The sequence below is a fragment of the Temnothorax nylanderi genome, unplaced genomic scaffold (genome assembly GCF_030848795.1).
Source record: "Temnothorax nylanderi isolate EJ_2023f unplaced genomic scaffold, tnyl_v1.0 TNYL_tig0013_pilon, whole genome shotgun sequence".
In the NCBI taxonomy this organism is placed as follows: domain Eukaryota; kingdom Metazoa; phylum Arthropoda; class Insecta; order Hymenoptera; family Formicidae; genus Temnothorax; species Temnothorax nylanderi.
The window spans coordinates 849,994-863,549 of record NW_027249075.1 but is presented as its reverse complement, the minus strand read 5'-3'; the positions used below and the strand labels follow the sequence as shown (position 1 = coordinate 863,549).

The 13,556-nt window shown below is 35.9% G+C and overlaps 3 protein-coding genes across 4 annotated transcripts in view; all 3 read right to left on the bottom strand.

Moving 5' to 3' along the window:
• Positions 1–103: 103 nt before the first annotated feature.
• On the bottom strand, positions 104–4,813 carry LOC139767955 (NCK-interacting protein with SH3 domain). The gene is made up of 9 exons (XM_071697723.1): positions 4,421–4,813; positions 4,118–4,308; positions 3,165–4,055; positions 2,669–2,871; positions 2,498–2,601; positions 2,202–2,420; positions 1,438–1,610; positions 1,244–1,341; positions 104–1,155 (listed from the first exon to the last, which is right to left on the bottom strand). The coding sequence occupies exons 1-9, from the start codon at positions 4,446–4,448 to the stop codon at positions 1,065–1,067; spliced, it is 1,998 nt and encodes a 665-aa protein (XP_071553824.1). The 5' UTR covers positions 4,449–4,813; the 3' UTR covers positions 104–1,064.
• A 227-nt stretch (positions 4,814–5,040) lies between these two features.
• Positions 5,041–8,592, bottom strand: Taf5 (TATA-box binding protein associated factor 5). Its single transcript, XM_071697724.1, has 11 exons — positions 8,413–8,592; positions 7,958–8,143; positions 7,593–7,795; positions 7,326–7,522; positions 7,025–7,229; positions 6,777–6,896; positions 6,546–6,691; positions 6,321–6,458; positions 5,839–6,032; positions 5,469–5,760; positions 5,041–5,381 (listed from the first exon to the last, which is right to left on the bottom strand). Exons 1-11 carry the CDS (start codon positions 8,473–8,475, stop codon positions 5,167–5,169), a joined length of 1,959 nt encoding a protein of 652 aa, XP_071553825.1. The 5' UTR covers positions 8,476–8,592; the 3' UTR covers positions 5,041–5,166.
• Positions 8,593–10,107: 1,515 nt separating this feature from the next.
• Tup (LIM1_Isl and LIM2_Isl domain-containing protein tup) overlaps positions 10,108–13,556 on the bottom strand; it is a 37,189-nt gene continuing 33,740 nt past the window's right edge. For both annotated transcript variants that reach the window (XM_071697725.1, XM_071697726.1), the window contains exon 6: positions 10,108–13,459. In XM_071697725.1, the coding sequence (XP_071553826.1) occupies positions 13,232–13,459 (228 nt within the window). In that variant the 3' untranslated portion in view covers positions 10,108–13,231. The remainder of the gene's footprint in view (positions 13,460–13,556) is intronic.

Genomic DNA, 13,556 nt, shown 5'->3' with positions numbered 1-13,556 from the left:
AATGCCAATAATCATATTTATATTATAAATTTAGTTTACTTGAATAGATAGATTTAAAATTATTAATAACGGAATGAAAGAGAAAAAACAAGGTTTCATATGATGACAGTTATGAGCTAAACTTTTTATTTATTTAACATTCAATTACAATCACATTAAATTTGAGATTACTTTATAATTGACATGTTGATAGTTGCAAACATAACGTAGAATAACATGCTTCAAAAAATATAGTCACTAATCATAGACTAGCAAGTTTAGGGATTGCAGTGGCACCTAGTAAGTCTTATAAGTCCGAATTTTTATCTAGAAATTTTTTGTCGTGATCAAAACATTCGCAAAATAACGATATTTAAAGAAAGTATTGGTATCCCTCTGGAAAACAAGATATAAGCTAGAATTTTTTTTATAATTCCTATGACTTAGAATATTGTGTTCTGACATATATAGACGTGGACTAGACTACACTTTATGGAGAAACAATACTAATAATTTTTACATAATTTCTCCATCTCTTTTAACAATACACACAGAGATGTATGTATCAGCTGTATGTGTTTATATATTAAAGTTTATCTCAATATATATCTCTATGTATAAATTATTTTACTTATATATTACTATCAATTAACTATTACATAATTATTATATCATTTAACTATGCGAATGTTGGAATGCTCTTAGATATCAATGGTCCTCGTAATAAGAATGAAAAGGAATTCTTTGTTATATCTCATGTTACGTATATATATGTATATATATATAATAATTTTATATATCCTTCCTATTAAATAGTTCACTTACACAAAGAGTGACGTCTTGTAGCACCAACAGAATGAATACATTATTTATGGCAGTCGTAAAACATATCATCGTTACTTTAGCTAACATAAGCTGTGTGCGTTTCCCTTTACTAGATGAAATATACGAAAGCCATAACGGCTATCAACAAAATTTGTCATGAATTTGATTCCTCTTTACCGTTGACAAATTCTCAGATCCGCTTAAACAAGAGTTTGCAAGTCATCTTCGTCTAAATCTTGATCAGACGGGGGAATTAAATGTCACATTCTGAACAAATGTGGAAATTCGTTGCTAATTTCGCGTACTACTTGTTGGTCTTCGTGACTCTCTGCTGTCTCCTCGCAAAATATCCTAGCATAAAATACAAGATATACATATAATAAAATAAATTTTATACGAAAATATTTATAATAAATTGTAATAAAGCATGCCACTTTACCTTGTAAAACATTTTAATAAGTCTCCAGATCGATGGCGATGCTCATTATAATTGGACGTGCGTAGAACACGGCGGCAAAGCTCCAGATACTGTCTACGCTGTTTTTGCATATTAAAAATATAGATTAGATGTACATCTAAAACATTTTTAATAGGTCCAATATGAGTTTTCTTTATCACAGCGTAATGTAATACCTTATCACCCGGGAACATATCGAAAAGTTGTCGTAGTATAATATCAATAAGAACTTTCACATCATTGGTGTAGAAGAGACTTGCTATGGCATCATTACTGAACAAGTCGACAAAAAGTTTCAGCACAGAGTGCGGCGGTTGTGGCTCATGATCAAATATCCGTACCGGATCCTCTGTAGTAAATTAAGGATTAGTTCAAGCAGTCATCTCCGACATGTGTAATACATACACTGCGAGTCCAAAGTTTGAAACCACATATAAAATTATTCCAGAAATACTACTTTAAAGTCTGATTCATGCCTCATTCAATATTTTTTCTTAATGTGAAAGTAAGTAGGCATTATATTTAGCACAGTTGTGGTTAACATAGCATTGTTTAATTTCAAGAAAATGGATTACGATCATAAAGCCTTTTTTCCAAAACTAAAATTATTTTAGATGAGTAAAAGTCTTCTGTCGGGAAAAAATGAATAAATCTGTAGTTAGATTACTTAGTAAAAAAAAGTAATTAAATATAAGGGTGGCTACTTTGACAAAAAAGTATCTATTATTCTTTTCATCTTGTAAGATATTTTTTGTAGAACTTTCAAACATTTTCTATTATTTTTCATTTTCTTATAAAACAATGAATAAAATAATAAAAATATGTTAAATTATAATGCACAAGTTCGATTTCATTTCTTAGAGTAGACAATTTTCAATTAATAGCCTTAAACTTTTGCTTGGCAGTGTATGCATCATATATAATATTGCATTAAATTTACCTTCTCTGTTGAAAAGAAATAAGATTTTTTCAGTGAAAGTTTTAGCTACAGTTCGCTCACGTAAGGCGTTTAGAACAATATTCTCAGACGTTGTAAATTGCAAGTTGTAGGATAATATCAAATTTATGAACAAGTCCGGGATTTGATCTTCTAGATCCGTATCAGGTGGTGTTTCTATTAGGTCCAGTAGGAATGATATAAAGTCTGTACCAAGCTGTTCTGTAACAAAATAACAATAATAAATATTTTATTTTCTATTTTTAGTAATGATATTATGTACGATCTATTTTATCCACCTAAATGCGTAACTGGCATGGGTTCGCCCATTGAAAAAATCATTGTAAGCAGTAACGAAGAATAATTTAATCTTAATACATTCCTGGGATTACTCTTCATATCTCTGCAACAAGAATTTTTGTTATTATTTAAATATTGTATGCTTTATATATTAAATATGTCTTAAATACCTCGCTAGTTCCATTGGTAAAATACTATTTAACATTATAGTTAGAACCACTGGATCTAAACTGCACATAACGCCAAATGATTGCAGCAACAGTTGTCTAATGGTCCACCTCGTCTCCATCTGATAATATTGTACCAATATTGTTACACCATTGTATCGATCTTGCCTTAAAACATATCTCGACACATTTACATCGGCATTAGTCTGAAAAAAAGATATGTACAAATATTAATTATTTAATAATAAGTAAAACTATAAGTGAATTATCTTTATACCACATTTTTAGTATTAACAATCATATTGTGCATATTTAATGTATAACATGAAACTAGAAAAGTAGACAATCATACATTTTTAAATGCGTTTACCGACATAAATTTGGGAAAAATTTTAATTGAAGAGAGTTGAAAGCTATAATATTAAAAGTCAAATTTAATACTAAGCATGTGATATTGATACAATACAAGTTGCTCCGTTTAAAACAAAAATATACCTACCAATATTTCAGTCAATTCTTTGATGTATTCCACGATTATGGATTCATCTTCGTAAAGCATCCAACTTCTTTGCTGTGAATCTTCCTTGCACGAAGTCAATTCAGTAAAAATAATTTTCAACCTATTAGCATCGTAAGTTTCTTCTATACTCATTTTTGACACGGTCAATGGTGTTTGTAGCTGATGCAGCAAAGCATCGAGATAATGACTTACAGTTTCTGGCAGCAACTGCCGCAGGCTAGACACTACGACTGTGACTGCTACTTTTGACATTTCATGACTAAGTTGAGTATTTTTGCGTACTTGATCGAGCAGTTGGTAAGCGCTTCGCGAATTAATGGCTTGCAAGGAATTGCTCTTAGTCGGCGAGCTGGTCTTAGCGGGCGAATTGCTTTTAATTGACGAGCTGCTGGATACATTTTGTATGCTACCTTGGGAGGAGCTTTTACGAACTTCCGTAATCGGTGGTAACTGGATTTTCTGCACAATGTCCGAAGACGACTGACGAGGAAGCGATTGCACACGTTGCTCGTCCCCGTTTGGCCGTTGACATTGCGCATTTGTTTCAACGTGATCCGTGTTATTGCCGCGAAGGGTCGTCTGTGCCGTTGCGTAAGAAGCATTGCTTGGCGCCGATCTAACATCCGCTTCTGTATTGTCGCAAGCAGTCACGGAATGTGTTTCTTTAGGAACAATGCCGCAATCTAATTCTGGTGGTTTAGGCGCTTGTCTTTTAGATTTTTTGCTCAATTCGACTTGTTTCTTCCTTTCCACTAGCTTCGCTAAGAGATCCTGTTTGTCGGGTTGCACCGAGTCGCCGTCTTTCTTAATTTCCGTCTCCAAAGTCAGTATACAGTCTTCCAAAAAGTCAATCAGGAACTGGGGCTGCGCCTGTGAGATCACAATTAACAATACAAATGTTCTTACATGTCTTCGGAACAAGTCTCACATACCTTTACGGAGGTAATATAGTTGGATGGTATGTAGCCCAGACGTCCCCCTCTGTTTACAACTTGCCACCAGTTTTTCTGCTTGACATTACGCTGCAGCAGGATAAAAAATTCACCCTCCCGGAAGCTGAGAGTCTTGGCAAACGTGGCCTTGAAGTCGTACAGGGCCTTGACCATTTCGTAGCTGTCTGCAGCTGCAAGTATGCCGAATTTAAGGGAGGGCCCGTTCAAGGAAAAAGGAAATATCTCAAAAAGTATGGAAACATGCGTCCCGACTTGGGATATAAATACGAACGCCGCACTTACCTAACCTCGCCGCGTTGTTATCGTCCATCGTCGAAAGCGAGAGTGAAAACGCGACGGTGCCGACGGCGACAACGCCCAGGTGAAAACCGGAACGCCGGAGGACCGCCTACTTACTTTCGTTCGCGCTCGGGCATCTCATTTCCCTCCTACCTGCCTTCTTCCGTCAATGGCTTTTTTTTGCCTCGACCGGTCTCTCGGGGTGCGCGCGTGTGGTATATATCACACCGTCGCGTCGTCACCGTCACCGTCACCGCGTCACCGCTGGTCACCGTAACTGACGCAGTGACGCACTGACCGGCGCTTATTACCGCAAGATCGGCATCGAGCTGATCGAGCTACCGCCGTTCACCCAGTCACCTGCTCGTTATCGCACGAGTTACAAATTCGCGCGAATTATCGATCGCGATGCGATCGTTCCACTCGGTTTGACTCTTACTCGGACTTTAATTTGCAGAACATTCCGTTTGATACGCTTATCGAAAGCAATATTAGCTACAATAAAAGAATAAACTGATTTCAGAGACCGTCAATATTTCAGTAAAACTTCTGTCCAACTTTACCGCGTTTCATTGCCAAGGAAAATTGAATGTCTTGTATGTTATATTTATTAACAGTAGGGATAATAATTGTGAAAAATTTATTGATAACTTTTATGATACATTTTAATGATTCAATCTCTTTATATATAAATTTAAATTCTATAAATAAGTATATAAAATGGTAAATCTCTCTCTCCAAGCCACGGGTTATCCCGAGTCGAACATGCCGACGCCTAGCAGTAAATTTCTACGTGAAAAATGTAGCGCCAGGACAGACGAATTTTTCGTCGGAAAGGTACGCAGTAGATAAGATTCCGAGTTACTTTTTACATCTGGATTGTGCGAAACATTGACATCTTCCAAGCTCATCTCCTCCGCTAATTTGGTGAAGTCCCATAATTTTAGTGTGTAATCTAAGGAACCTGACAAAACGATACAATCGATTATCGCTTGATATATTTTTTAAATCCATTTAATCTGCATAAATGTATGGGGGATGATGTAAATACCTGAGACTAGAATATTGCCATCTCGACTAAACGATAGACAGTGAATATTAGCCGTGTGGCCGGATAAGGCTGCGACAAGGTGGCCGTGTGCTAAATCCCACATGAGGACACGATGATCCGCACCGGCTGAAGCTAAAAATCGACCCTCTATTGAGAAAGCTAAAGAAAAAATCGGTTCTTTATGCCCAGTCATCAATCGGACTTGATTGCCAGTTACACAATCCCATAATCTCACAGTCATGTCGCTTGAACCGCTTGCAACATAATTCGAATTTGGATGAAATTGAATTACCTATAAAAATAATGGAATAACAGTTGATTGTCTAATGGTTAAACAAATAAAATTTAGTGCCAGAAAATGTTAACTCACATCAACATCTGAGTAATGGCCAGCAAATATTCGTAATGGCTGGTGAGAATCAGTCGCCCATAATCTGGCAGTTTTGTCATTCGATGCGCTTGCAAAGTAATAACCATGCGGTGAGAATCTTACACACCATACGGGAAATAGATGACCTTTGTAACAGACGACGCATGTCCATGTGTGCAGTGACCATAGCCTTACTGAACAATCAAAATTATTATACCAATTAGTATACTAAAATTATATCAGTTTTTTATTATATAAATAAAACGTTTTATCACATTAATAAGTATATTAATTTAATTTAGTGTACTAAATATTACATTAATAATTACACTAATTTTTTTTATATTTCTTTGTATTAATATTAGACATTAAGAAAAATATTCTTTATGCACATTAAAATAACAACTGTATATCATTATTTAATTAGATTACTTAAATTCATATATATTGAATAAAGAAACATTAAGTAATACAAGTCTTACTTGTAGTATCCTCCGATGATGAAAGCAGTAAATTTCTATCTGGACTAAATGAAAGACTGTAAATTGGCCCACTATGACCATAGAGATGTCTTGCAGTTTCAGATGTTCGGTCATCCATCATTCTAACCAATACGTCCTCTGTAAAGTTTTTCACAGATATATAATATGCATTTCAGAACAATGTAACTCAAGAAAGTTGACCTCTATCTTGATTTTATGCGCTACCTGCTTCTCTAGTAATATCCTGTAATTGTTCGCCCGTTTTCATCACCCTCAGTTTTTGTGGAAGTAGACTCCATACTTTTATGCCGGAATCACTAAATCCGGTAGCTAATAAACTTGAGTCTTCTGCTATTTCCGCCGCCGTTATACTAAATATTACAAAAGTAGATTTGTAAGAAATATCTTAGGGCTAGAAATATATTGAAGAAAAAAAATTTCATTTCGTATACTTACGTATAAGTAGTGTTCAACATTGTATAAAAACATATAGATGGTAATGTGTCAGGTCCAAGAACAACTCTCTTTGATGCTTCCCTCAGTGCCTTAATTTTTTCCAGTTTATCCGCATCTTTCCTAAATTGAAAAGATAAAAATTGCGTGAAAGACAAAAGCAACGTCCTGTTGATTCTTTAAGATAGAAACCGACAGAAGCAAGTTAAAAGATCATTAAAGGACTTGCTATATTAATATATCTATCTTACAGATTAGGCAACGGCATTCTGCCCACCGGTGGTGCATTCGGGTCAGATTTTGTCTTCTTTGAAAACAAAGGATCTTTCTTTACTTTTTTCTTCTTCGGCTTGTCTCCATCTCCACCACCTGTGTCATCACACTTTTCCTCTTCTTCGGCTGGTGGCTGAATATCAGGTTCCTTTAGAAGTCCATAAAATACTTTGGACTTGTTATCTACATTTCAATAATTTTGTTAACAGACATTTTTTTCGATAAAGCATAAAAATAAAGAATAACTCTTCTCTTAGAGATATGAAACCATTTCATTACCTTGCCTGGTAGCCTCTCCCACTAGAGCTCCAGACGTTGCTTCTATCTGTTGTTTATTACGAGCAACGCCCTCATACATATCAAAGTAAAGATGCTCCTGTATGATGTTTAGTAAAACGCTATGTTTCTTTTCTTGCAAATGTCGTTTTAGTATTGAAAGGGTATCCCTCGACATTCTGATTATAAACTGATTAGATCTGCAAAGTAGATGGTTAGATAATATGTTTAAATCACAAGGTTGAACATATCGCTCGTTTCAATGCTTACTTAAAAGTGTCAGTTAATTCATTCCCTGCCATTTGCTCTCGTTTTGTTACATTGGACAATCTCTTCAAGTCCTCCTGATAATACTCTTCTAAATTTCCACTGAACTTCTCCATGAGTTGCTTCGCCTCTTTGGAATGATTATTATAAACCAATTCCAAATACATGTGCACCAAAACTGGATACAATATGGTTCCCAACTCATGCTATCATTATATATACATATATATTAATAAATATAAATCATTATTTTATAGAACAACATTATATAAAATAAATATAATAAAGTTATATATATACATATATCTATATTGTCACGCTTGACATATGATACTTGCTCATATGTGTCAACGGTAACTTTAGCTTACCTTATAAATGTCCAAAGCTCCTTCTACAAACTTTTTCAATTCAATGTATGCTTTCTCATATTGCGCAGGATCTCCCTCGCTCTTGTAAGCGGAAAGGACGCTGGTCACATCGGAATCAGATTGCTGAGCGTCGTCAATCGAGACATCGGTGAGATTAGCTTCCTTTCTAAACAATTCCTCGGTTCCCTAAAAACATAAAGCAACAAGTATTACATAGTATTTGTTTTCAATCACGTGTGTGTGTGTAAATCTATATATTAGAGGTCTATGTTTAATAGCTGAACTAGTGTACTCGAAGTGAAATAAATATTGAAATTTGGCGAAAGCGAGAAGAGAAGTTCTAATGCAGCGATAAAAAAAAAAACTAACTTTACATTTCTCACACAGTAACACCGACAAACGTAGGTTAGGATGCGCGTCTGGATCTGGAGGTAAACGAGCGTCTTCTGACTTACCTTGAAATTATACTTCTTCAAAAGCTGCAAAACAGCGATCATAGTACTCTTCTCGTTATCCATATTTACGATTATCTTCACTAACAATCGAGAAAAATAATCCTGAAAAATCTCCCACAAAAATTCAACGCACACCGAAATGCATCAGAGCCAACTAAAGAAAGCGTAAATTGTAAATTGCAGGTTTTCGGTCCTTGGTTCATCGCCGGAACGCCACGCGGCGCTACAGTCGCGACTATCGACAATCTCGAGATTGCGATTCTCGCTAGGTTTTCGAATCGCACTCGGCCGTGCCGTAGAACGCGCCGCGCCGCGCCGAACGGTGTTCAAGTCGTTTTTCGCGATTTCTAAAGCAGCGCGTCTCGCGCACAAGAATCGTCAAGAGTGTCTCTCCTGCGTCGAACGCGTTCGTTGTGTCGTACTTCACTATCGTGCACTCGTTACCGCGATACGTATCTCGCTCGCGAATTTCGAAGTGACTCCGTGCGATCGTAGTTGAGCGTCATATTACGCGCAGAGACAGTCGATGGTCGATGACGGTCATTCTGAGTTCCGCAATTCGACGTGGAAGACCCTGACAGGTATCAGCAATCCTCATCCGCGGTTTCGTAGCCGATCGACGGTTTTTGCGAGATGCAACAGATGCACACGATCGTCACCAAGTATGTAAATATATATGTATCAAAGATTTTTTTATATATAAGTCAAGCTCATTTTATGCAAAGCAGTGGCGAAAGTTCAATGGTCAAAAGAACTGGCAAGTGAGAATATAATAATTTAGTTTTCATATAATTGAATCATAAATAATATGGAACGTTTCGTATTCATTATCTTCAGCTAGTACGAGAAAAGTGAACAATTAGATTTACAAAATTAGATTACAGAAATAGAATAATAACACGGAAGAATAATTACGTTGTATAAGTTAAGTGATAAAAATACAAGAATAAATGTAGTGAAATTAAAAATAAAAGCCATATATATATATATATATATATATATATATATATATGATCATAAAGAGACCATATCAGAAATCAGACATAACATACATATAATGTTGACAATATTTCGCTTTATATCGCTGTTTATACATTTACCGGAATGCACTAGTACGAAACGTTCTAGTTTTTATTAATAAAATTATATTGAAACTAAATTACATCCTCACTTGCTCGTTCCTCTGGCCTTTCTCTATCGCTAAATATATGTATATTACATGATTGTTCACGAAAAAAAATGCTTAGTTATATAAACATTTAGTTATATAAATGTTTAGTTATATATTTGGGTCTATAAATCAGCTTTTTTTCTAAGCTTCCTCTTTTGGATAAATTATTCGGTTTGGTAAGCACTAAAAACTTTCAAATTTTAAGTTATTTTTCTTCAACGTTCTATATAAATTTTATTTCCTTTCAAAATTAATATTAAACAATAAAAATGAGATTGAGATCAAGATTAGAATCATTTAACAAATAATTGTAATTACTTTTGTTATCATATATAGAGCCACTAACTTTCTAGTTAGAACTTCACAGTTTTGCAAAAACGCGTTCCTACAAATTATTATCACCTTGTCTAGATATTTAACGATAATTAATAAGCCTCTCAAAAATTTCTGAATGAGAAGCTAGCGAAATGTATGTTTCGTGAAAATAACTATAAAGCATTCGGAATAAGGGAACCTCGTCAAGATGCTTTTGTTCGACAGTTTATTACATACATTGTGCCAGTATAGAAATATCATACAAATTCGAAGATGCTTGAACGAATTACGAAATATCAGATTTACATCTTTCTCTTTCTCTCGCTTCTTTTTTTTTTAAACCATGTACGTACAAGAGAGCGGTGTACAACAGTCCTATATTCGGAAAGGCTTGGTCACGCATACTGTGGTGTGCGATAAATTTTCATCACTGCTTCCTCTAATAAATAGCTAATCAATAATCAGTGTTATATATCCGAGCAGAAGGGGCCATGATGATGTTGTTAAGGTGACGTTGAAGTAGCGTTAAAATGATTTTTAATAATCATTTTGGAACCATTTTGACGCCATTTTAACGGCATCATGACTTATAAAGCCTGTTCTTTTTAGCTGAACTTCTTGCACGATTCATCTTTTTTCTCCAACATGAACCGTGTAAGAAGTTCAGGTAAAAAGAACAGGCCACTTGTTCTACTTGGTTAACTATAAACATTTCTGAAACGCGCGGCTAGAGAAAAGCTTGTGAAAGTAATGTGTGCGGTGGACCACATTTGAGTCATTTAGTTTTTAGACAGAGCGCAAAATCTTGAAAAACGGTCGCTACATTCAATATTGCGAGAAACTGAAACTGGGAACATTTTCGAAAATTTCCAAAAACTATCCGTTGTGTTCGACGAAACCCTTTGTAGTCGTTCTGTGCAAAAGTTGAACAGGCGTTTGCCTGTTTAACATTTTAAGTGTATGCGTGAGCCATTAAAATTGAATCATTAAAATACGCTTTGACGTAAAGATCTGCCCTGTAAAACGGATTTACATAAATGTATTTCTTTATAAGATTCAAGACTTAGTCTTCGAAATTTAAAACCTAATCTTCGAAATTTTTTACATGATTTTTAACTCTTCCGATTCGCGCAAAATGCTTAAAAGTAGAAAGAAAATAAAAGCAATTTTAGGGATCTGGATTTGTTGTTTCAAAGATTAGAAATGCATCTAATTTCTAATATACACATATACATATATATCAGAAATTACATAAATTTCTATATATATTTAAATGTATTAAAAATTAGATGAGTTTTTCTAATCTTTGTCGCCTAGTATAGAACATATAATATACATATTACATATAATATATATAATAGAAGTTAGATGAATTTCTGATAAAAATATCATTGAATGTGAATTTATATATATTATAATAATTAATATTATTATATTATATATAATTGATTCCCCTATTAATCTTTCGTCTTAATTGGCTCGCTCCTTACTAGGCGATATCGATTGCACGATTCATATTGAAATGTAATTTTCTTTATATCCAATATAAACGAAGGAGCACCGCTCCCTTGTGCTTCTTCGGTAACTAAGCGTAATCCATCTCTTAACAAACCAAGGCGTGCGCGTCATACAAATACAAAGTCGCCATCCATACAAACTTGAGAGATAACACAGAATATCAACGACGATAACGGCAACTTTGTCGCCGAAAATGATTAAATAAAACGCTATATGGCATTTGCAATCCTTTTGCGAGTATATCTCTGCCGTTACGAAACTTAACATAACTGGAATAATGCAATTATCAATGTAAATTTAGTGTGCCTACATATATCTGTATATATACAAGGGTGTGCCATAATATGTGGCACACACTTCAAGCACGAATTCAGGATCCTAAAAGAACGAATAAAATTTATACAAATCCAAAATTTATGTGCCCAATATCGGAAATTTGTTTTCAAGTTATAGATATTTTTATTTCTTGCTTCGCCATACTTTAATCGAATTGCAAGAAACCTTTTGAATAATCGATTCTCCAATAAATGGATTGATCGTGCTGGATCGATTGCCTGACCTGTTCGCTCTCCGGACCTAAATCCACTCGATTATTACTTATCATTTTATGCTTCGACAGAAATCTAACAGAATCTGTCTGATCTGTCATTTCGTAAACATTTAAATGGCATATAATCGTTTAAATGGTTTAACGAAAACGACAGATTCTGCTCAATTTTGCAGTTAGTCAGTTACATTTCTGCTGGCATCCATCGACAAAATTTGGTGGCAGATACTTTCAAAATTTGTTCTCAACATTTATTGGCTATCCGGATTTATATAAAAGTACAAAAATGGCTATACACTTAAACAAGTGGAACAAGGCGATTACGGACATACGTTTATATGAACTTCTTTTGTTATTTAGATTCTGAATTTGTCCCTGAAGTGTATTCCACATATTACGATACGCACCCTGCGTATATTCCGTTATTCGTATTCTACGGTACAATTTGCGCCTGAGTACATCGTGATTTAACATTGCTTAGATTTACAGCAAGTAGCAACTATGTACAGTGTATCTTCAGCACTGGATATCGAATCGCATCCTCCTTCTTTTATATACAGGCAGTTAACGACACATGCGTACAAGCCGTTTACAAATCTCCAGCGAAATTGATATTATAATTTTACACAGGCAGCGAATTTCCACTGTAATAACGTAACGCAAAACGATATAATGACACGCAGAAACGTCAGGTTTTATCAGAAGCCAAAATGTTGGGAATCGAAATAACATAACGCTCGGTCTGACCAGAATCTGGTTTTCTTATCAATAAGCTGATCGACATACAGGATGTAAAGGTTCTTCAAACTTTTCAAGATTCACGAAAAACTTCTGTAATGCTTAATGATTAGACGGTTGTTCTCGTAAACGTTCCTCTGATAACATTTCAAAGAAATCGTTTTAGAATTGAAGCGAAAATGCGTTATTTATGTACGTCCAAGACAGTTGCCCCCTCTCCCCCTTTCTTTCCTCCATCACTCGTGTCATTTTCAGCGTGTTCATCATGGTCGTTTCCGAGCCGCTTTTGGTAGCAGAGCGGTACGAGTCCGTTTGATTATCGTCGAAAGATCGATGAGACGCCGCAGCCCTTTGGTATCTGTGTTGTCCCTCCTATATCTGTGTATCACGGTGTATTCCCCGACTCCGTGGCCGCTTCATATCCTCCGTTGCAAGCATCTCGCCGTTATGGCGAGCACCACGACGAGGGTCGCTACGAAAGCGAAGGACGACGGGGGCGTGGTAGTTTTGCGTTCATGCCTCGCACGACACTATGGACTTCCCGTATCGTGGTGAAACGAGTCACTGTCACTCTCGACGTAGGTCACGTAGCTGTCGGTGCTGTCGGGATGCTGGCCCATGTCCGGTCCGCCACCCGGATGATGAGGCCCCGGGGGCGGTAACGGCCCGCCCCCACCGTCGCTCATCGGTCCGCCGAGCATCCCCGGCGGGGGTGCCAATTGCGCCGGTGGTCCTCCGTGCAAGTCGTAGCCGTGCATCTGCAATTATTCCAATAATTGAGCTCGAATTTCCGAGTAAAGACAAATTTCTAGCATTTTTCCACAAATATAAATCATTCTCTCGCATTCGATAAAT

Bases quoted from the DNA above. Each gene is read 5' to 3' on its own strand.
- Taf5 (XM_071697724.1), bottom strand. From the start codon at position 8,475: ATGGATAACGAGAAGAGTACTATGATCGCTGTTTTGCAGCTTTTGAAG. The intron at 7,796-7,957 runs GTAAGCTAAAGT...ATATAATGATAG, and splicing joins GAGCTTTGGACATTTATAAG to CATGAGTTGGGAACCATATT. The intron at 6,692-6,776 runs GTAAGTATACGA...TGTAATATTTAG, and splicing joins ATGTTGAACACTACTTATAC to TATAACGGCGGCGGAAATAG.
- LOC139767955 (XM_071697723.1), bottom strand. From the start codon at position 4,448: ATGGACGATAACAACGCGGCGAGGTTAG. The intron at 4,056-4,117 runs GTATGTGAGACT...GTGATCTCACAG, and splicing joins ACTATATTACCTCCGTAAAG to GCGCAGCCCCAGTTCCTGAT. The intron at 1,342-1,437 runs GTATTACATTAC...ATGCAAAAACAG, and splicing joins ATATGTTCCCGGGTGATAAG to CGTAGACAGTATCTGGAGCT.